We start from the raw sequence: 22125 nt of genomic DNA on the forward strand, positions 1-22125 counted from the left end.
CTTGAGCAGCTTGGATGGTGCCCTTCTTCGCTTCTTCCCAGTTTCTATTAAAGTGACATTGTCATTCTTTTCTTTACCCTTCTTCTTCGTATTCACCTTCTTCTTCTCTTGCTCCTTAATCTTCTCTTGTTCCTCAATTTCCACTTCTTCCTCCATTTCCTCTTGATCCTTCTCATTCTCATTCTCTTCATCCTTCTCATTCTCCTTCTCCTTTTCTTGATCCTTCTCTTTCTCCTTCTCTTGATTCTTCTCCTGACCCTCTGCATAATTTTGGTAACAGACAACTATTAAGAACAACAAGTAAACCCATAACACATATTTCCACCAACAGATAAACTTAACCAAAGTACTCGATCATACCATGAGCCTTTGCAGAGACGGGGTCATTTGGCGTCCCCTGATCAATTCCGTTGTCATGTGACTTCTCCTGACCACAAGTTGTTGGCGTTCTCAGACCATAATTCATTGGCGTGTCCTGACAATATATTACTCTTTCAGCTTTTTTATCTAACTGCAATGATACATACATTTCAACAAACTCCATTCTATCATTCAAACCAGCAAGCTTGTTCGTGATTTCCTCAAACCCTTTCTCCATCGCTTCCTTTAATGACCTAATAGATGCACCCATATTCGGGATTTCATTTCCAATTTCTGGGATTTCAATTGCAGTCTCAGGGACTTGAATGATACTTCTACCAGCCAACTCCAGTTTGTACAGCCCTTTCCACCATATCTTCTTCTTCTGTACAATTAGACGGTCTCTCCAACTATCAACAAGTGGGTCAATTACACCTATCCCATCATCAAAACCATCATCTATTATGCGCGTCAAAAGATGTTTCTCATCCATGTCTGGTTCCAAGATGCTAATAATAGCCTGAAAATGCAAATATATTTTTTTTAGATTCAAACACATGACATAACATATCGTATGATTAATTAAACTATCAACACAAAGTTCGCAAACTATCTATACAAAATCTAANGCCTATGATTGATACTATTATTGAGAAATTTTCTGAATGGTTCAACAAACATAGGAAAGATTCTGCTGGTGCATCAAACACAAGGAAACTGGTGCCGGTTGTGGAGAATGAATTGCATGACCGTTGTGAAATTGCAGTACGTTTAACAGTGATTGAGTTAAACATCTACCACCTTGAGTACAACGTCATAGGTCTGGATGGGAAGACTTATTTGGTGGACTTGAAAATGAAAAGTTGTTCTTGCAGATGTTTTGATATCGACAAGTACCCATGTGTCCATGCCATGGCCGCGCTCAGAAATCTCATGAGGAGAGAAGTAAGAAGAGTGCATATCGAAATGCATGATCTCTGCTCAATATATTACTTGATTGAGACGTGGGCATTGGCATATTACAGAACAATTTATGTTGTGCCCCATGAGTCTGACTGGAATGTTCCTGCTGCAATTCGACAATTAATGGCTAAGCCGCCAGAGTACACTAAAACTGGTGGTGGAAGAACACAAGAAAAGAGATTCCGTTCTATTGCGGAACGTCGTCGTAAGAGGAGGAGGCAAATGAAGTTTAAACCTGGCATAAATTTGGAAAAGTTTCTGCAGCCTCCAAATCTTGCTTAACAAACTGAGGACACCTAAGCACTTTGTTTTATGTATTTGTCTTTTATGGAATGCTCTGTTTTGTGTTGTTTATCGTAGAACCAATTGTAACTTTTGACAAACTAAGTTCTTCATTTTATGTATGTGTTTTGATGTGGTAATTCAGAAAACCAGGTTCATCTGGAGACAACTAAGAATAACACTTATTAATGGGTTTAATGCATAATAAGGTTCAACTGGATCAACTTTCAGGTTCAACAGGTACAACTAAAAGGTTCAACTGGTAAAACCAATATGTTTATTTGATGTGTATCAACGTCTGCTATCTCAAGTATGTATTGCTGATATTAAGATAAATTAGAAGTAAGAAGAAGTCCATAACATGAAAAAAATATAGTGACAATTATTTTTATTTTTTCTTAATACAAGCTATTGTATTGTTTCATATGAACCTCTCTTCAAAGTATATGGGACTCTTTGTTCTTCTCATATCATTTTACAACAAAATACGGGAAAATTACGATATCGTTAAAATTTTCCAACCAGAACCTCTTAACTGATGAATTATCAATATTCAAAATTTGGCCAACTTGAATCCCTAAAGTTTAAGTAAAGGCCAACTATAAAAACACGAAAATCTATTAAATTCCAACAATGTTAGTGTCGGAACAACTGAACACTTACGTACAACTATGAGTAAAGATATCTGTATATTAATATTATTCCGCCGACATTTCTGAAGAAATAGACACGTGCTCTCCTATGAGTAAAGATAACTGTATTTTAATATTATCTCCACAATATATTTATTCCGCTCTCCTATTTCACAATTTCATAATTTCATTTTCTCAAATTCTTCACAATTTCAAAAGTAGATCTAGGGTTTCGAACAAACGAAGTAACGCCGTCGCCGATTTCAGGTTTCAATAATTAACCATGCCAATCAGCTACACTGAGAGTTCCGAAACTGAAGCAAGCTTCGATAGTGGCGGTGCAAGAGCGGACAGTAATTATGGAGTTCCAACCATATGTTTCTGTGGCGAACAGATGAAACGAGAAGTGTGTGCTACTGGGGAGAATCAAGGCAGAAAATACTACAAGTGCCCAAAGAGTGAGGTAACGCTGTTTTGTATTGCAATTGTATTAAGTTTACTTTACTTTAGTAATTGAGCTTTCTTAGTAATGTTGTGTTGAATTCTGTTGTGTTCCGTTTTTTCAAAATTTGAGTATAGGTGGGTGGAGAACATTTATCTAAGTGGTGGGATGATGCTATTGATGAAGAGTTTCTCAGGTTGTGGCACGAAATTAGGACCCAGTGTGGTGTTAATCATCCTGGAATGGAGTCCATTCGTCAGTCATTGAGTCGTATGCGTCTTGAACTTGATTCCCTTAAGGAGGAGCAGAGTCAGCAAAATTAAGCAGACGCCTACTTTGGAGGCACTTTCTGAGTCAATGCGTGTTATGCGTATTGACATGGCACGTGTTAAGGAGGATAATGACCTTATTGTACGCTTGTACCGATTTGAAGGTGGTGATGCGATGGAGGCATTTCGTGAGCATCTCCGTGTTATGCGTATTGAGGTTGGTGATCTGAAAGAGCGCTTAGCCAAGAAAGAATCTGAGATTCATAAGCTAAAGGAGTTACTTGCTAAGTGGTAATTGTGTGCGTCTAACTTTCTAAGACATTGTTGTATAACTGTCTAAGTCTATGTTGTATAACTGTCTAAGACTATGTTGTTTAAGCTTTATAAGACTATGTTGTTTAAGCTTTATTGAGCACTATGTAAGACCATGTTGTGTAGTGGAGTTTCTTTTCGGTGTAGTACCACATAACACTAGTTGTTTCAAATTACTAATATTGTAGTTGTACCAAATTATACCAGTTGTCTGAACTAAAATACACATAGTTGTTCTTAAGAAAAAATAGTTGTACCTAAATAACACCAAAATACCAATTAAAAATATTCAAAGACTTTCAAATAAAATCCAACTTTCGAAATACACACAATCCTACTTTCGCTGTTGCTTCCCACCTCTTGTGTATGGTGTCTTGAGCAGCTTGGATGGTGCCCTTCTTCGCTTCTTCCCAGTTTCTATTAAAGTGACATTGTCATTCTTTTCTTTACCCTTCTTCTTCGTATTCACCTTCTTCTTCTCTTGCTCCTTAATCTTCTCTTGTTCCTCAATTTCCACTTCTTCCTCCATTTCCTCTTGATCCTTCTCATTCTCATTCTCTTCATCCTTCTCATTCTCCTTCTCCTTTTCTTGATCCTTCTCTTTCTCCTTCTCTTGATTCTTCTCCTGACCCTCTGCATAATTTTGGTAACAGACAACTATTAAGAACAACAAGTAAACCCATAACACATATTTCCACCAACAGATAAACTTAACCAAAGTACTCGATCATACCATGAGCCTTTGCAGAGACGGGGTCATTTGGCGTCCCCTGATCAATTCCGTTGTCATGTGACTTCTCCTGACCACAAGTTGTTGGCGTTCTCAGACCATAATTCATTGGCGTGTCCTGACAATATATTACTCTTTCAGCTTTTTTATCTAACTGCAATGATACATACATTTCAACAAACTCCATTCTATCATTCAAACCAGCAAGCTTGTTCGTGATTTCCTCAAACCCTTTCTCCATCGCTTCCTTTAATGACCTAATAGATGCACCCATATTCGGGATTTCATTTCCAATTTCTGGGATTTCAATTGCAGTCTCAGGGACTTGAATGATACTTCTACCAGCCAACTCCAGTTTGTACAGCCCTTTCCACCATATCTTCTTCTTCTGTACAATTAGACGGTCTCTCCAACTATCAACAAGTGGGTCAATTACACCTATCCCATCATCAAAACCATCATCTATTATGCGCGTCAAAAGATGTTTCTCATCCATGTCTGGTTCCAAGATGCTAATAATAGCCTGAAAATGCAAATATATTTTTTTTAGATTCAAACACATGACATAACATATCGTATGATTAATTAAACTATCAACACAAAGTTCGCAAACTATCTATACAAAATCTAACCGTTTTATTTCCAACTGCTGCATTAATTTCTTCCAAGGTAAAACCTTTCATGCAACTTTCGGTGAACTTGTGCTTGCACATCCTTGGACAATCCCTCTCTGCCGGTACAACTTCTCTAAATTTGTCTCCAAGATGTGGAATACACTCAAATGCCAGAATCTACAAATAAAGTTAAATGTGTGAGTGTTAAATCATACGACAATCACATTAAAAGAAGTAAAAAAATTCACTGAAAATTACCTCCAGAGGAACAATGAATCCACAAAAGCTAGTTTGTGCTTTTTCTTTCACCGACCTTTTCATGTTCTTCATAACTCTCTGAATCCCTTTCATACACTCATCAAATGAATAACGTCCCCAAGGAAATTTCTCCACAACTTCTAAGTCATCAACAACACGTAGAAGGAACGGATCTATGTTTCCATCACCCTTAGAGCTAGCTTTCACTACTTTGCACAAGAAGTACAAGATAGTCATCCTCACTCTATCAGTTGAGCTCTTACTCTTCATTTTCTTCAGCTTCGCTTCCACATCTTTAATTTTAATTTTCTCAATCCTTTTAAACATCCTTCTTGCAAATTCCCAGCCCCCTATTTTTTTTTTGTAGTTCGGTGGGTACTCATGGCAGTCAAACCCGGTTAACAATGCATGATCTTTCAAAGAATACCTAATAGGCACTCCATTCACTACAAACCAACACTCTCTATCCATGTTTGTACAAGCTGTACGAAGCAGAAGCATCCACATACCTTGCACCATGTGGTTTGGCTCCCTAGGCATGTGGAATACATGCTTGAATTGAGAATGCTTCTTGAACCAACTGACTTCTTCTTCAAATGTCTCTATGTATTCTACTGTCTGAGTCACAAGACACCTGCTTCCTATCTTACAACCCTTGTTGTAATAAGTTTCCTCAAAGAACACCTCTGGCGGCGGTGGTTGGGATTCATCTTCCTCAACATCTTCATAAATATCATCATAACCCCCATCATCACCATCATTATCAGCATCATCCCTATCATTTTCAGCAGCATTAGCATCATTTTCAACAGCATCATCACCATCATTATCAGCATCATCACCGGCATCATCACCATCATCATCACCATCATTATCAGCATCATCACTATCATGCAAATCACATAGTCAGACTTACTTACTTACTTGTTATAGTTCTCCGAATTTGCTCTAACTATACTTTTTCTCAAACCATCATTTCTTGTAAATTTGTTTCACACTTATCACTTGCTTAAATGTATCTACCTGCTCATCGGATTCTGATTCCTCCTCTTCATGCAATTCATTTGTATTTCCCTCTTCGGTAGAAGTTGTTGCTTCCCCTCCTTCGCTGGGAGGTGCTATCACAGGATCAACGGTGGCGTCGGTTGTTGAGTCATAAACTATACCACCATCTTTCACAATAGCCATTGCTGAGACTGAACAAGAACAACCAAACGACTAGACTAAATTTTTTTTAATCAAGCCAAACAACCAAAGTAATTGAAGATACGAATCAAACAACCAAAATTCTTTTAATCAAGCCAAACAACTAAACGACTAACAAGATGAAGGTGCGAACCAAACAACCAAATGTTGAAGATGCGAACCAAACAACCAAAATTCTTTTAATCAAACCAAACAACCAAACGACTAACAAGATGAAGGGAAGCGAATGATTTTACCAATTCCAATTTAATCGTCCTGGGGGAATTGTCGACGATGGAGTCTACTAACCGGGAGAAGATGAGCTTCGAAACTCGATGGGAGTAGATCGAATGCTCGAGTAGATGCAAAAACTGGGCTCCTTTTTTTTTCCCGGAGAAATTTTTCTTTTTCCTCTTTGACAGTTAGACGAGTTAAACTTCGCGATTTAGGGATTTAGGGTTCTTTACCGGATCTTTTGTTCGGATGCTCCATTTTATTAGATTTGGGTCGAATTGTTTGGTTGGGTTTGTAATATTCCATCTTTTACAAGGTTTTATAGACTTATCCCTCAGTTTTCAGTATTAAAAAAATTTTAAAATAATATCGAAATAAGAGGGTGGCATTCACGATCAAATTTTTTTCGGAAGTGGCATTCCAGCAGTGCGCTCGTAACAAGTCATCTTTACTTGAATTCTTTTTTCTTGGCTATCCGTGACTGTCTATTTATTGTGAAGTGGTAGAAAATTAGATTAGCGTAAAGAAGATGAAAAAAGCTATTGCAAAAACGAGTGTCATTCATACTGTCTGTTTCTTTCGCCTTATGTTCTTTCGTAATAACTATCCTCATCTGATTTCTTTTCTTCACTAAGACGTTCCCTATTGTTTTTTTGTTGTTGTTGTGAATTTGGTTGGACAAACAAACGTTTTGAAGTTTCCTGTACGTAATTAAAGGCACAATGTGTGGAAAGTGGAAATTGACTTTCCAACACGTACAAAGACTTTCTTTATTGATATTCAAAAAGGTTAATTAAGCGTACTAGCGTAGATAAGGATGAATGAAAGGCTTTTGGAATTCAAGGAGTATCATTCCTTTTATACACTTTATTTTCTCATTTCATTCCTTCTTAATTTTGCGGACGTGCTTGCGGGGTCCGAGGCACTTGTGTCGTCCCGAACAAAGAGATGCGCTTCTCGAATTCAAGAACGAGTTTATTGAGGTTCAGAAGCCTATACCTTCATCATGAGTGTTATCGCATGAATAGCCGGGTAAGCCCTCATCCGACGACAGAGCCATGGGGAAGTGATCGAGCTAGAAGCTGCAGCTGCCTCCATCATTAATGAACTCGTGAGACGCTGTGGATCACCATTAATCACTAAGACTGAGTAGTACACAACTAACAAAGACATTTCTCTTTGAATTGTGATTTTTTCTGGGTCATTTAATTTGGTTCGAACAAACAACTTGTTTTCGAAGTTTCCAGTACGTTAGATAAAAGTAAGACAAAATGTGTGGAACTTGACTATTCAAATGTAAAGACTCTTTTTAAGTCTTTGCGTTTTAACGTGAAGAACACTTGGTAGTAGTTATAGTGAGTCAGTCAAGCTGTGTTGGATTTATTACCTTTGTGGAGTAGAATGAATTAGTATTATATGTTTATAAAAGAGATATGGGCACGAAACCTTTTTATATTTACCATCGCAATTTCCAGTTTTCTTCATTAATTCTAAATGAAAGGTTTCGGGAACTCAACGATTATCATTCCTATTTCTCTTTGTTTTATTTTCATATTCATTTATCATTTAGAAGACGTGCTTGCGGCTCCTTCTAGGCATTTGTGTCGTCCCGAACAAAGGGATGCACTTCTCGCTTTCAAAAACGAGTTTCACTTTGGGAAGCTTCATTATTATTGTGAGCTGCAACGCTTTGACTCTCATCCAAAGACGAAGTCATGGGGGAATAACAGCGACTGTTGTAGTTGGAAGGGAATCACGTGCAATGCCCAGTCCAGAGAAGTGGTTGGGCTAGACCTTCGCTGCAGCGGCCTCCATGGCCGGTTTCATTCCAATAGCAGTCTTCAAAACCTTCCTTTTCTAACCACTCTTGACCTTTCATTTAATGATTTTTATGGTCAAGTCCCATCTTCTGTTGGAAATTTTTCTCATCTTATAACTCTCCGCCTTCAGGGAAATAAGTTCAGTGGTCGGATTCCATCTTCCATTGGAAACCTTTTTCATCTCACCTCTCTCTACCTTCCGAATAATCATTTCACTGGTCGGATTCCAACTTGGATTGGAAACCTTTCTCAACTCACCGAACTCGGCCTTTGGAGAAACAATCTCGTTGGTGAAATCCCATCATCAATTGGAAACCTTCCTCAACTCACCATACTCGCCTTTTGGGGAAACAATCTCGTTGGTGAAATCCCATCTTCAATTGGAAACCTTTCTCAACTCACCGATCTCAGCATCTCGCGTAACGATCTCGTTGGTGAAATCCCATCTTCTTTTGGCAATCTCAGCAAGCTGACCTACTTTGAAGCAAGTCTAAATGCTTTCACTGGAACTATCCCTTTTCATCTTTTTACCATTCCTTCTTTGATAAGTATTATTTTGAGTGATAACCAACTCAACGGCACTCTTGAGTTTGGTAATACATCTTCACCATCTAACCTAGAATCANAGCTTCGAAACTCGATGGGAGTAGATCGAATGCTCGAGTAGATGCAAAAACTGGGCTCCTTTTTTTTTCCCGGAGAAATTTTTCTTTTTCCTCTTTGACAGTTAGACGAGTTAAACTTCGCGATTTAGGGATTTAGGGTTCTTTACCGGATCTTTTGTTCGGATGCTCCATTTTATTAGATTTGGGTCGAATTGTTTGGTTGGGTTTGTAATATTCCATCTTTTACAAGGTTTTATAGACTTATCCCTCAGTTTTCAGTATTAAAAAAATTTTAAAATAATATCGAAATAAGAGGGTGGCATTCACGATCAAATTTTTTTCGGAAGTGGCATTCCAGCAGTGCGCTCGTAACAAGTCATCTTTACTTGAATTCTTTTTTCTTGGCTATCCGTGACTGTCTATTTATTGTGAAGTGGTAGAAAATTAGATTAGCGTAAAGAAGATGAAAAAAGCTATTGCAAAAACGAGTGTCATTCATACTGTCTGTTTCTTTCGCCTTATGTTCTTTCGTAATAACTATCCTCATCTGATTTCTTTTCTTCACTAAGACGTTCCCTATTGTTTTTTTGTTGTTGTTGTGAATTTGGTTGGACAAACAAACGTTTTGAAGTTTCCTGTACGTAATTAAAGGCACAATGTGTGGAAAGTGGAAATTGACTTTCCAACACGTACAAAGACTTTCTTTATTGATATTCAAAAAGGTTAATTAAGCGTACTAGCGTAGATAAGGATGAATGAAAGGCTTTTGGAATTCAAGGAGTATCATTCCTTTTATACACTTTATTTTCTCATTTCATTCCTTCTTAATTTTGCGGACGTGCTTGCGGGGTCCGAGGCACTTGTGTCGTCCCGAACAAAGAGATGCGCTTCTCGAATTCAAGAACGAGTTTATTGAGGTTCAGAAGCCTATACCTTCATCATGAGTGTTATCGCATGAATAGCCGGGTAAGCCCTCATCCGACGACAGAGCCATGGGGAAGTGATCGAGCTAGAAGCTGCAGCTGCCTCCATCATTAATGAACTCGTGAGACGCTGTGGATCACCATTAATCACTAAGACTGAGTAGTACACAACTAACAAAGACATTTCTCTTTGAATTGTGATTTTTTCTGGGTCATTTAATTTGGTTCGAACAAACAACTTGTTTTCGAAGTTTCCAGTACGTTAGATAAAAGTAAGACAAAATGTGTGGAACTTGACTATTCAAATGTAAAGACTCTTTTTAAGTCTTTGCGTTTTAACGTGAAGAACACTTGGTAGTAGTTATAGTGAGTCAGTCAAGCTGTGTTGGATTTATTACCTTTGTGGAGTAGAATGAATTAGTATTATATGTTTATAAAAGAGATATGGGCACGAAACCTTTTTATATTTACCATCGCAATTTCCAGTTTTCTTCATTAATTCTAAATGAAAGGTTTCGGGAACTCAACGATTATCATTCCTATTTCTCTTTGTTTTATTTTCATATTCATTTATCATTTAGAAGACGTGCTTGCGGCTCCTTCTAGGCATTTGTGTCGTCCCGAACAAAGGGATGCACTTCTCGCTTTCAAAAACGAGTTTCACTTTGGGAAGCTTCATTATTATTGTGAGCTGCAACGCTTTGACTCTCATCCAAAGACGAAGTCATGGGGGAATAACAGCGACTGTTGTAGTTGGAAGGGAATCACGTGCAATGCCCAGTCCAGAGAAGTGGTTGGGCTAGACCTTCGCTGCAGCGGCCTCCATGGCCGGTTTCATTCCAATAGCAGTCTTCAAAACCTTCCTTTTCTAACCACTCTTGACCTTTCATTTAATGATTTTTATGGTCAAGTCCCATCTTCTGTTGGAAATTTTTCTCATCTTATAACTCTCCGCCTTCAGGGAAATAAGTTCAGTGGTCGGATTCCATCTTCCATTGGAAACCTTTTTCATCTCACCTCTCTCTACCTTCCGAATAATCATTTCACTGGTCGGATTCCAACTTGGATTGGAAACCTTTCTCAACTCACCGAACTCGGCCTTTGGAGAAACAATCTCGTTGGTGAAATCCCATCATCAATTGGAAACCTTCCTCAACTCACCATACTCGCCTTTTGGGGAAACAATCTCGTTGGTGAAATCCCATCTTCAATTGGAAACCTTTCTCAACTCACCGATCTCAGCATCTCGCGTAACGATCTCGTTGGTGAAATCCCATCTTCTTTTGGCAATCTCAGCAAGCTGACCTACTTTGAAGCAAGTCTAAATGCTTTCACTGGAACTATCCCTTTTCATCTTTTTACCATTCCTTCTTTGATAAGTATTATTTTGAGTGATAACCAACTCAACGGCACTCTTGAGTTTGGTAATACATCTTCACCATCTAACCTAGAATCATTATCCCTTGGCAACAACAACTTCAAAGGGCCAATCCCGAGATCCATTTCCAAATTTGTCAACCTTAAGTCTCTTGACCTTTCTCCTTTCGACACCCAAGGCCGCCCAGTTGACTTTAGTATATTCTCGCCTCTCAAGTCACTCCAATATCTATACCTTTCCTATTTGAACACCACCACTACAATTGACTTGTATGATATCTTATCATATTCCAAAAAACTCTCTATTTTATCTCTCTCAGGCAACCATGTTTCAACAACAAACAAAAGTTCAGTTTCAAATCCCCCTTCACAGCAGATATATGCTTTGTACTTGTCAGGCTGCGGTATCACCTAGTTTCCAGAGCTCCTAAGAACCCTACATGGAATTGAATATCTAGACATTTCCAACAACAAAATCAAAGGTCAAGTTCCTGCCTGGTTATGGACTCTGTCAAACATGTGGTACGTGAATCTTTCCAACAACACTTTCATCAGTTTCCAAACATCAAAGAAAAAACAAGGACTATCCTCTGTCCGGAAACCATTATTGAGGTACTTGCTTGGCTCCAACAACAACTTCACCGGAAAGATTCCTTCTTTCATATGCGAGTTGCGTTCTCTAGAGACTCTCGATTTATCTGAAAACAACTTTAAGGGTTCAATCCCTTATTGCTTGGGAAATCTCAAGAGTAATCTTTCACATCTAAACCTTCGTCAGAATAATCTAGGTGGAAGTCTTCCAAAGCATATATTTGAAAGTCTAAGGTCGCTTGACGTCGGTCATAACCAACTTGTGGGAAAGCTTCCAAGATCTTTGAATCGTTTCTCTACTCTTGAAGTTTTGAACGTAGAAAGCAACAAAATCAACGACACGTTTCCCTTCTGGTTGGGTTCTCTACGAAAGCTAAGAGTTCTTGTCCTTCGCTCCAATGCATTCCATGGACCAATACATCAAGCCTCGTTCCCTCAGTTGCGAATCATCGACATTTCACATAATCACTTCGATGGAACTTTGCCATCAAATTACTTTTCGAAGTGGACTGCTATGTCATCACTTGGGCCCGAAGAAGATCACTCTTCCGAAAAGTACATGGGAGATGGATCAAGCTATTACTATGATTCAATGGTTTTGATGAATAAAGGTGTAGAGATGGAGCTAGTACGTATCTTAAAAATCTTAACAGCAATCGACTTTTCGGGTAACAAATTTGAAGGAGAGATACCAAAGTCCATCGGTCTACTGAAAGAGCTTCGTGTGCTTAACTTGGCAAACAATGCATTCACTGGCCGCATCCCTTCATCTATGGGGAATCTGACAGTTCTCGAGTCGTTGGATGTTTCCCGAAACAAGCTTTCAGGAGAAATTCCACAAGACCTAGGGGAGCTCTCGTTCCTTGCGTACATGAACTTCTCTCATAACCAGCTTGCAGGCCTAGTTCCAGGGGGCACTCAGTTTCGGACGCAGCGTTGCTCTTCTTTCGAGGACAATATGGGACTTTTTGGCCCTTCTTTTGATGAAGTTTGCAGAGATATTCACACAGCACCAGCATCACATCAACAATATGAAACGTCGGAATCAGAGGAAGAAGACGAAGAAGAGGTGATTAGTTGGATAGCAGCTGCAATAGGATTCGTACCTGGTATTGTATCTGGTTTGACGTTTGGATACATATTGGTTTCCCACAAACCAGAGTGGTTCATGAACCCTTTTGGCCGAAACAATCGTAAAGGCAGAAGCACCACAACTCACTAGAGAGAGGTAATGTTCCTGAGTTTTTAACGAGTTTGTTAGCTTTCATCAGAATGAAATTATATTTGTTTAACAACTATTTCGTTATTGTAGGCTTAAAGCCTATCTGAAGAATCTGGACGAGGAAAGTAACTATCTCTTTAAGCCAGCTTTGTCCAAATCCAGATTGGTTTAGATTTCGGTTATTGTTCCCAGTTTAGCTTTGTGTGCTTATCTTTTACTCTGTTTTTTGCCAAGTTTGTAAATGAGCAACTCTGTTTCGAACCTTAAATTACTCTCCCTTTAGATGCACATGTAATTTTTTTTTTCTACGATGTTATCTTTACTTTTTCCTACTAGACTCTCGCATCTATATATACGTATGTCCATTGTTCATATCAATTAGTTACAGATATACAGAGCAATTATTTTATAAACCTTATACTACATGCATTGATATATTCAAAGTCAGTTGTGTCGTTTTTTATTAGACGTTGACATATTTCAGGGAACTTACAATGAGATTGGAGATGTGTGTTTTGATGAAAATATATGAGTTTCGTTGTGGCTTAAGGAGAACGAGTGATGCTGATATGCTAAACGACTACTAGAAAAAGTTAGGAAAGCAAGCCTCTGAGATTATATAAATCACTATTTTTTAGGGTTAAATTTAAGAAAAATACAAGATAAGAAGATTTAATTAAGTAAATGACTATTTGTTAAGTTGCTAATTAGCAATTTCTTCTTAAAATTATCACACTTGTTTTGTATATTTGTACTCTTATTCACAAAGGCTGAAAGATTACAATATTCTTTAAATTTGTAGTTAAGTTGTTCTTATATTTTTGTATACTCATTTATAAGGAATTGAAAAACTTCAAGATCCGTAACGTTTTTGAGTGTTTGATTTAACAAAGAAAGTTAAGTTTGCGTTTGATTTTTCTTGTTATTGGTATATTCGCAGCCATAATGAATGATGAGTAGAAGAGAGGAAGACAAATAAAGAAGGGGAAAATGGATAGTGAAGGGGACGGTGGTGGTGGTGGTGGTGGTGGGCTTCTCACTCTCTCACTTTTCTTGTCAAATGTCTTGTCTTCTCCATTTCCACACTCCAATTTATATGCAACCTGTGATTTCTTTATTATTTTGACATTCTTTTGATCAAATATTGTATGTATAATCTAAAATAAGAGCCAAAAGGTGATATGTGATCAATTCTATTTGGTTTTAAGCATCGGCCACTGTGAAAGAAAAGAAACTTCATCTTCAATTTGGAGCAATTTGAAATCTTTTTTTTTTTTGTATTTTCCTTGATTGACTTGTTTCATCTAATCCAAAGTCTTGGTTTTCTCTTTTTTCATATGTATCCCCAACTCTCAAACAGAGATAATTAGCTGATTGGTTACTTTTAGTCTCTGTATCTCTATAGTACCTTGTCCTTTGATTTTTCAACGTTATACTCAAACCTCAATACCAAAAATCTCAAAGATAAACCGGTATATGATTATGATTTATGACCTACGAGCTTGGACTCGAACTCACAACCAATCATGCAATTAGCAAAGAAAATCTCAAGCCAACACAAATGATGAATAGGCCCATGCCTTAGTCCCATTTGTTCCCTTCTCTATTACTTTCAAAATCACTCTTCTTCACAAAAAGTTAAAAGAGTCTTTATTAATATATAAAGGAAGCACGAGATAAAACTTCAGAAAAAACGAGAGCCTAACATTTACCACCCAATATCAAAACAAACAAAAACAATTTTGAGATGAGAGGGCATGAGCCGCGATCAAGCTCATCTTGTGCAGCCTGCAAGCTCCTGAAGAGACGATGCACACCCACTTGCATTTTCGCTCCTTATTTCCGCTCAAGTGACCTGCTAACTTTCGCCAAAGTTCATAAAGTCTTTGGAGCCAGCAACGTCAGTAAGCTTCTCGGTGAGGTTCCTGAAGAACAGAGACAAGAAACAGTCAACTCGTTGGCTTATGAAGCTGAGGTTCGTCTCAAGGATCCTGTTTACGGTTGCATTGGAGCCATAGCTTCTCTGCAGAAGAAGATGCTTGAGCTTCAACATGATCTAGCCGTTGCTCGCACTCGACTACTTGCCCATTCTGGGGTCAGCAACCACGTGTCACAGTTGGATAATTCTCCTGAGCTCGCTGCTTTTCTCGATCTTGTACCTTACAGTGACTTGATGTTGCTTGACGGGTCTACTAGTCTTGATGCTTACTTGTATGATCTTGGACAGCCTCCTTTTGTATAGGCCTTATCTCTCTATCATATCTCTTTATCAGCTGTAATTTGCACTTTGCTTACAAGTCATTTTCGAAAATCTAAAGTATATCTCTGATGTATGAATTCCAATATGGACAATCAGATGCTTACTTCATCGTTTGTATAAGCAAGAATGAGTTTAAAATTCAAAAGTAACCATCACATGCGATGAGATAACTCAGGTACATGATGAGCCTTGGAAGGTCAGAGTCCTTACCAGTTTTGGACCAAGTGGTAGGCCAAGGAGAGTAAAGTGAGGTTTTTTAGATACAAAGCTTCTTTGTAAGTCAGGTATGAATAGGAGAGCACATGCTTATGCATCCCCAAATTCTACCAAACATGAAACATTGATGGATATGCTTCTGCGATGTTCCTTTTTGAGGCTCCAATAATTCAGCCTCATGTGTCACCTCTTCTACCTCAGGTCACAAGAGTCTTGTCCTGGAGATTCCAGAGTGCTGCAAAGTCACATAAGCAAACAGCCAAATCAATAGCTTGGTGGGTTTTGATCAAATTCCAAACTGAATTATGAATGACTCTGATAAATGAGTTCTCCTAAGAACCGCACTACGCATCTCTGGTTAAATCTAGGCATTCCTGAAACCTGATTAAGCAGAAACACTAATTGCAGATCACAAAAAGAGATATGAACACTATTTGGAACTGCAGGCACTGATACACAAACATCAATCATACATTGATACTTCACAAAAGTACATCTTGATATGTCAGATACTACGAGAGTTCTTTTGGTAATCCGCATTGCTACTACCAACCAATGTACTCTACAATGCTAAAGAAGAAAATGAAAAAGAAGTAAAATAAAAAAAAAGCATCACTCTAACTTAAGAAAACCTAAAGATCAATAATAATAACATCTTCTTCAATTCGTATGCGCTTTAGATCCAAACATTGCTCCCTTGCCCCTCACCACAGTAAGTAAACTCCTCCACATTCTATAATCCTACAACTTCTTACCTGTAAAACAAACAAACAAAGTTTCAGTAAACTCAAAGAGCTTCAAAACTGAAAGCACATAAAGATAAAAAAATGAAAACTTTGACCTGAAGAAGCTCTTCGTTTCCCAAGTTTTGACTTCTCAAGCTCCAATTGCATCTCCATCAACATGTTCATGCGTTGTAACTCAAGGTCCTTTGCAACTTCCATCCTCTGCTTCTCCAATTCAATCATCATCCTCTGCTTCTTACCTTCGATTCTTTCAAAAGCTTCACCTAACTTAAGAATCGATCTCGCCAGCTCCCTAAAAGCCGATCCTTCACTCGGATCTACATCTTCAACTCTACGATGCTTCCTCACCACAAAACCCCAATCACCCGCATCATCATCATCTTCATCGTCATCATCATCATCATCGTCGTCATCGTCAAGAGAGCTTCCCGTCGATTTAGATCCAGCAGGATTCAAATTAGGGTTCATCAACGCCGACTTAACAACGCCGCCGGAAGGTTTCTTCACAACCGGACCGATCAAGAAATCGAGTCTATCGAAGAAGCACCAAGCCGACGAAGGCTTCGCCTTCTCAGTCTTGTACTTCTTCTTCAACGTATCGATCCGGTTTTTGCACTGCACGTCTGTCTTAGGCCGGCCGTTACCGTGGCTAGCGTTAACGGCGTCGGCGACTTCTTTCCAATCGTTTTGACGGAGATTGCCACGGTTGAGATTGACGTAACGATCTCCCCAAGCTTCGATCAACGTCGCTGTAGCGTCCTCGCTCCACCAATCCTCTCTCCCCGCCGGTAAACGGTTAGACCCGCTCTGGTTGTGTGGCTTCGGGTGAATCTCCGGCGTCGTCTCCATCTCGGAGAGGGGGAGGCTAACGTGCGCGGTGGAGGATTGAGGCTTAGGATAAGAGCTTTTTTGTGATTTGTTGGATCGGATTGTTTTTGGGTAAAGAAGAGAGAGAGAGAGAGTAAAAGAGAAAATTACGGTTAAAAGACGATTTTGATTACCGGCGGTGACGTCAGCAACGGCGATTATCTTCTTTCTCTCCTACCTCTCTGCTAACCGAATCCAACCACTCACCCCTTGTAACCGGTTATCGAAAACCGGTTTAGTCATAAATTGAGTCATAGTAAGGGTAATGAACTAATGATGATAGATTACATTAATAAACTGATTGACAATGATGGTTTAGGTTTTTGGAGTGTGTTTTCCTACAACATTTGAAGCGGTTTGGATTAATGATGATTAATTAGGGATAGACCTAGAATCTCAATAGTTCATTAATGTCATGATTAAAAAGAAATGTTATTATGGAATAATAATAAGAAAGACTATATATTATAGGTTTGATGTGTTAACAGTAAGTAGATCGTTTACGTTACGCTATAACAAATTGGAGCTTGGAAGTGAAAAATGGTGGGATGTAATTAAGGAAAGATTGAGGTGGGTAGACAAATCGTTAGGTAAGGGAGAGCATCCCAAACGTGTTTAGGTCTTAATAGACTATTGTATGTTAAATGTTTCGTGCCGTGTCTTGTCCAATTGTCTTTTTGCTGTCTTACCAATTGATATGTTTATATAGTAGTCCATGCCTAACTACTAATGCTTTTGCAACTACGAAAATATATGTCGCTGAAATGTTTGAAAAAAGGCTGAGTTTTTGTTGTTGTTCTTGACAGACTTGACTTGTTGTCAGACTTATGATGGTATGGATGAAGAGCTAATAGAAGCAATCCGTAGAAATAAGCATTTGATTTTCTAAACTGAATATGCTATTACATCATCATTTACTGGAAGAACCAAAACATAGTCATCTTCTGCAGCACGTTGTAGTAGTGGATAATAAAGAGTTCAAAGAACAAAATACGTTATGAATTATGATCAAATTTACACGCTTTGCTTATGTTCTACATAATAGCTAGCTTTTTCGAAATTATTGATTGGCTTCCATGTCAATGGCTTTTGAATCTTTGATGCAATCGATCTATTGTTACTTGTAAATCACGTTACATGTATATCAAATATCACATCTTGCTTCCAAGTAATCGAGTTAATCGTGCTCGATATAGACGGTACTGAAGCAACTAAAAAATGTAGCCAACTTAATTAAATTCTGATTTACGCACCTAATTTATAACGATGCTATTTATTTTCTATTGTTGTTATGTTGCTACTTGCTACGTACTTGCCAATTGCTACTACCACTTGGATCTTGAAAAACACACACTTGAATAATGTTAACCGAAATAAATTACGAAAAATACAAATAATATAGTAAAAAGTTTATAAAAAAATAAAACTACACTTTCCTCCAAACCTGAAACTTGTACAGTTGTACATACATACAGTTGTACTACTTGTGGAAGCTGCAGTTAACTCAAATTAATATTCTCTCTGCTTATTTTTATTTGAAGTATCAATACAATCACGTGACCACTGACGTTAACTGTAATACTATATATAAATACATTTCACACCGTGTTACTCACAATCAACGTCCATAATTAAGAAACACTTAATATATCGCCAACCANAATGTCATGATTAAAAAGAAATGTTATTATGGAATAATAATAAGAAAGACTATATATTATAGGTTTGATGTGTTAACAGTAAGTAGATCGTTTACGTTACGCTATAACAAATTGGAGCTTGGAAGTGAAAAATGGTGGGATGTAATTAAGGAAAGATTGAGGTGGGTAGACAAATCGTTAGGTAAGGGAGAGCATCCCAAACGTGTTTAGGTCTTAATAGACTATTGTATGTTAAATGTTTCGTGCCGTGTCTTGTCCAATTGTCTTTTTGCTGTCTTACCAATTGATATGTTTATATAGTAGTCCATGCCTAACTACTAATGCTTTTGCAACTACGAAAATATATGTCGCTGAAATGTTTGAAAAAAGGCTGAGTTTTTGTTGTTGTTCTTGACAGACTTGACTTGTTGTCAGACTTATGATGGTATGGATGAAGAGCTAATAGAAGCAATCCGTAGAAATAAGCATTTGATTTTCTAAACTGAATATGCTATTACATCATCATTTACTGGAAGAACCAAAACATAGTCATCTTCTGCAGCACGTTGTAGTAGTGGATAATAAAGAGTTCAAAGAACAAAATACGTTATGAATTATGATCAAATTTACACGCTTTGCTTATGTTCTACATAATAGCTAGCTTTTTCGAAATTATTGATTGGCTTCCATGTCAATGGCTTTTGAATCTTTGATGCAATCGATCTATTGTTACTTGTAAATCACGTTACATGTATATCAAATATCACATCTTGCTTCCAAGTAATCGAGTTAATCGTGCTCGATATAGACGGTACTGAAGCAACTAAAAAATGTAGCCAACTTAATTAAATTCTGATTTACGCACCTAATTTATAACGATGCTATTTATTTTCTATTGTTGTTATGTTGCTACTTGCTACGTACTTGCCAATTGCTACTACCACTTGGATCTTGAAAAACACACACTTGAATAATGTTAACCGAAATAAATTACGAAAAATACAAATAATATAGTAAAAAGTTTATAAAAAAATAAAACTACACTTTCCTCCAAACCTGAAACTTGTACAGTTGTACATACATACAGTTGTACTACTTGTGGAAGCTGCAGTTAACTCAAATTAATATTCTCTCTGCTTATTTTTATTTGAAGTATCAATACAATCACGTGACCACTGACGTTAACTGTAATACTATATATAAATACATTTCACACCGTGTTACTCACAATCAACGTCCATAATTAAGAAACACTTAATATATCGCCAACCAGCAAAAATGACGTCATCTTCACCGTCTCCACAAGCCTCCATGCTTTTGTACTGGCACGACAACCAATACGACGACCGCAACTTCCAGATTCATGGCCGTACACTCTTCTTCGCCGTGGCTCTGTTATCCGTCGTCTTCGTTTTCGCTCTACTCACTCTCTACATCCACCGGAGCTGCCTACCACAGACACCCGCCACTATTCTCCACGAGCCGTCTCCTGATCAACACACGCTCTGCGTCCGCGGAGGGCTTGATCCGGCTACGATTAGAAGCTTGCCCGTTGTGCTTTTCAGGAGAGAAGCGGCGGAGGATGAGGAGGAGGAGGAGTGTTGTATATGTCTCGGTGGTTTCGAGGAAGGGGATAAGATGAAACTGCTTCCTCCGTGTAGCCATTGTTACCATTGCGAATGTGTGGATCAGTGGCTTAAGACCGAGTCGAGTTGTCCGTTATGCCGAGTCTCCATCCGAGTGGACTCGTCCATGTCGTTGCCAAGGCAATGAGACAGCTAGAGTGATAGTGATTAAAGATATTAATATGTTTCTTTTGTCATTGGGTGAGTCAAAGATTTTAGTTAACATTTTGCATGGCCGTGGATGGAGAGGAAGATATTTTATACACACACACACACACGAATGGTTATGGTTTCTTCTAACAAAACTTAATTTTCCTATTCTGTCTTTATCATTTGATAACTTCGTGATCTGTATCCCTCATATATTAAAATATATTAAAAAAGAAGCATTCTCACACAAAATACTGACGTGTCGTAATCATAGAGCTCTAAACATTATTTTCTTTATTTGTCATTAGTTTTTGATAATATTTACATCATTTTCCAAAAATATAATTAACAACCAAAATTAAATTTTTATATTCTCTTTTGAACTTAATTATATCCTTTAATTACATTTTCATAAAATCTTTAAACTAAATTTTAAGAAATCTTTTCATAAAATCTTTAAAATAAATTTTAAGAACTCTTTGTTCATATGATATGGTAATATAATATCGATATCATAATAATTCTCACGGGTTAAATTTTAACTATTATACAAAATTTATATATATTTTTCTATATATATATATATATACTACACAAACGAATTTTATATTCTAATTACCAATAAATATTATAAATTTTGTGAATAAAAATTACAGTAAAAATATTTAATAATTATTTTATACCGCACATAGTGTGGCTTGTTACCTAGTTCTATATTATAAATGAACAAATGATGGACATTTTCTTGTGTAGATTAGTTAAATGGCCTTATTTATTCGGATATTAAATGATATAAAAATGATATGTTATTTTATTATCATAGCACACTATGTGATACAACATTTACATGGTAAATTTTGTGCTATTTCTTTTACAAATAAACATGATATTTTTCCAAAATCCATAATTAATTATTTGAACAAAATAACATGTTAATATGGTAATCTTCTCAAACATGCATATTGTACCAAACAAATGGAATGTATTTTGGGGATTATCCATAGTTACGTAACTAAAAAATAAAAAATTAATGGTTATCTAAATTGTTGTTAAAAAAAGATGATTAAAAACAAAAAAAAAACAGCAGTGGTTAGGAAGGGATTCAGTATGGGCTTTATTGACCATTAAATTAGTATCGAAAAGGCCCAATACTTGCAAAAGGAGTAAATGAGTGTTTAGGGTTTCGCTATCATATAAAGAAGTAATAAGACTAAAGGCAACAAAATCCTTCTGATTTGTCGGCCGCTCAATCTTTTCGTGAAATCTGCATAGAATCAGAAGAGTGAAGAAGAGTGTGAAGTCGCCATGAGGGCTAAGGTGAGTAATGGGTTTCAGTTTTTGTATGGATTTGTTTGATTCGTGAGAATTGGAATAATAGTGGGTAAGATCTGAATGGTGTGTGTTTGTTGGGTATTGATTGTATCAGTGGAAGAAGAAGCGTATGAGGAGATTAAAGCGGAAGAGACGAAAGATGAGACAGCGATCTAAGTAGAGAGTTTCTTCGAACAAGCCCTGCCCTGTCCTTTTTTCTGTTTTTTGTTTGAATGCTTCGTTGAACCAAATTGTTGAATGTTATGTTTTATTACATTGAAAAAAATCACTTAACTTCTGATCTATGTTCTGCTCAATGATGATTTTGATATGCTTTTTTCTTTTGGGATAAAATTTAGATAAATGCTCTGAAATTTAGATTACGATGATAACTTTGAGATGAACTGATTGGTTCGGATGTTAATAATGATGGGGATACAAATTTAAGGAGTGAGTATATTGGTCACACCTAGCTTTAGGGAGTCTTAATC

The 22125-nt window shown here is 37.4% G+C and overlaps 7 protein-coding genes and 1 long non-coding RNA gene across 10 annotated transcripts; 6 read left to right on the top strand and 2 right to left on the bottom strand.

Moving 5' to 3' along the window:
* On the bottom strand, nt 3595–6050 carry LOC109129061 (uncharacterized protein At3g43530-like). The gene is made up of 5 exons (XM_019236632.1): nt 5872–6050; nt 4863–5748; nt 4623–4781; nt 3994–4513; nt 3595–3893 (listed from the first exon to the last, which is right to left on the bottom strand). Exons 1-5 carry the CDS (start codon nt 6048–6050, stop codon nt 3595–3597), a joined length of 2043 nt encoding a protein of 680 aa, XP_019092177.1.
* Nucleotides 7753–8768, top strand: LOC109124932 (receptor-like protein 12). The gene has a single exon (XM_019236633.1). It carries the CDS (start codon nt 7776–7778, stop codon nt 8766–8768), a length of 993 nt encoding a protein of 330 aa, XP_019092178.1. The 5' UTR covers nt 7753–7775.
* Nucleotides 10112–13215, top strand: LOC104748130 (receptor-like protein 12). The gene is made up of 2 exons (XM_019237237.1): nt 10112–12825; nt 12910–13215. The coding sequence occupies exon 1, from the start codon at nt 10135–10137 to the stop codon at nt 11419–11421; it is 1287 nt and encodes a 428-aa protein (XP_019092782.1). The 5' UTR covers nt 10112–10134; the 3' UTR covers nt 11422–12825; nt 12910–13215.
* Nucleotides 11524–12819, top strand: LOC109125225 (receptor-like protein 12). The gene has a single exon (XM_019236634.1). It carries the CDS (start codon nt 11524–11526, stop codon nt 12817–12819), a length of 1296 nt encoding a protein of 431 aa, XP_019092179.1.
* LOC104745304 (LOB domain-containing protein 21-like) lies at nt 14402–15131 on the top strand. The gene has a single exon (XM_010466505.2). The coding sequence runs from the start codon at nt 14567–14569 to the stop codon at nt 15059–15061; it is 495 nt and encodes a 164-aa protein (XP_010464807.1). The 5' UTR covers nt 14402–14566; the 3' UTR covers nt 15062–15131.
* LOC104745303 (trihelix transcription factor ASIL2) lies at nt 15000–17079 on the bottom strand. Of its 3 annotated transcripts, none has more exons than XR_760740.2 (3): nt 16137–17079; nt 15290–15530; nt 15000–15092 (listed from the first exon to the last, which is right to left on the bottom strand). XR_760740.2 is itself a non-coding variant. In XM_010466504.2 (2 exons), exons 1-2 carry the CDS (start codon nt 16888–16890, stop codon nt 16037–16039), a joined length of 768 nt encoding a protein of 255 aa, XP_010464806.1. In that variant the 5' UTR covers nt 16891–17067; the 3' UTR covers nt 15705–16036. The 3 variants fall into 3 exon arrangements, 1 of the variants encoding a protein (XP_010464806.1); XR_002035645.1 differs by having other exon boundaries at nt 15017–15144; XM_010466504.2 differs by lacking the exons at nt 15000–15092; nt 15290–15530 and adding an exon at nt 15705–16050 and having other exon boundaries at nt 16137–17067.
* On the top strand, nt 19605–20566 carry LOC104745305 (RING-H2 finger protein ATL66). The gene has a single exon (XM_010466506.2). The coding sequence runs from the start codon at nt 19827–19829 to the stop codon at nt 20319–20321; it is 495 nt and encodes a 164-aa protein (XP_010464808.1). The 5' UTR covers nt 19605–19826; the 3' UTR covers nt 20322–20566.
* LOC104745306 lies at nt 21499–21975 on the top strand. The gene is made up of 2 exons (XR_760741.2): nt 21499–21640; nt 21750–21975. It is a non-coding gene; the product is annotated as an uncharacterized LOC104745306 (long non-coding RNA).

This window comes from Camelina sativa, chromosome 15, assembly GCF_000633955.1.
Source record: "Camelina sativa cultivar DH55 chromosome 15, Cs, whole genome shotgun sequence".
NCBI classification, from domain to species: Eukaryota; Viridiplantae; Streptophyta; class Magnoliopsida; order Brassicales; family Brassicaceae; genus Camelina; species Camelina sativa.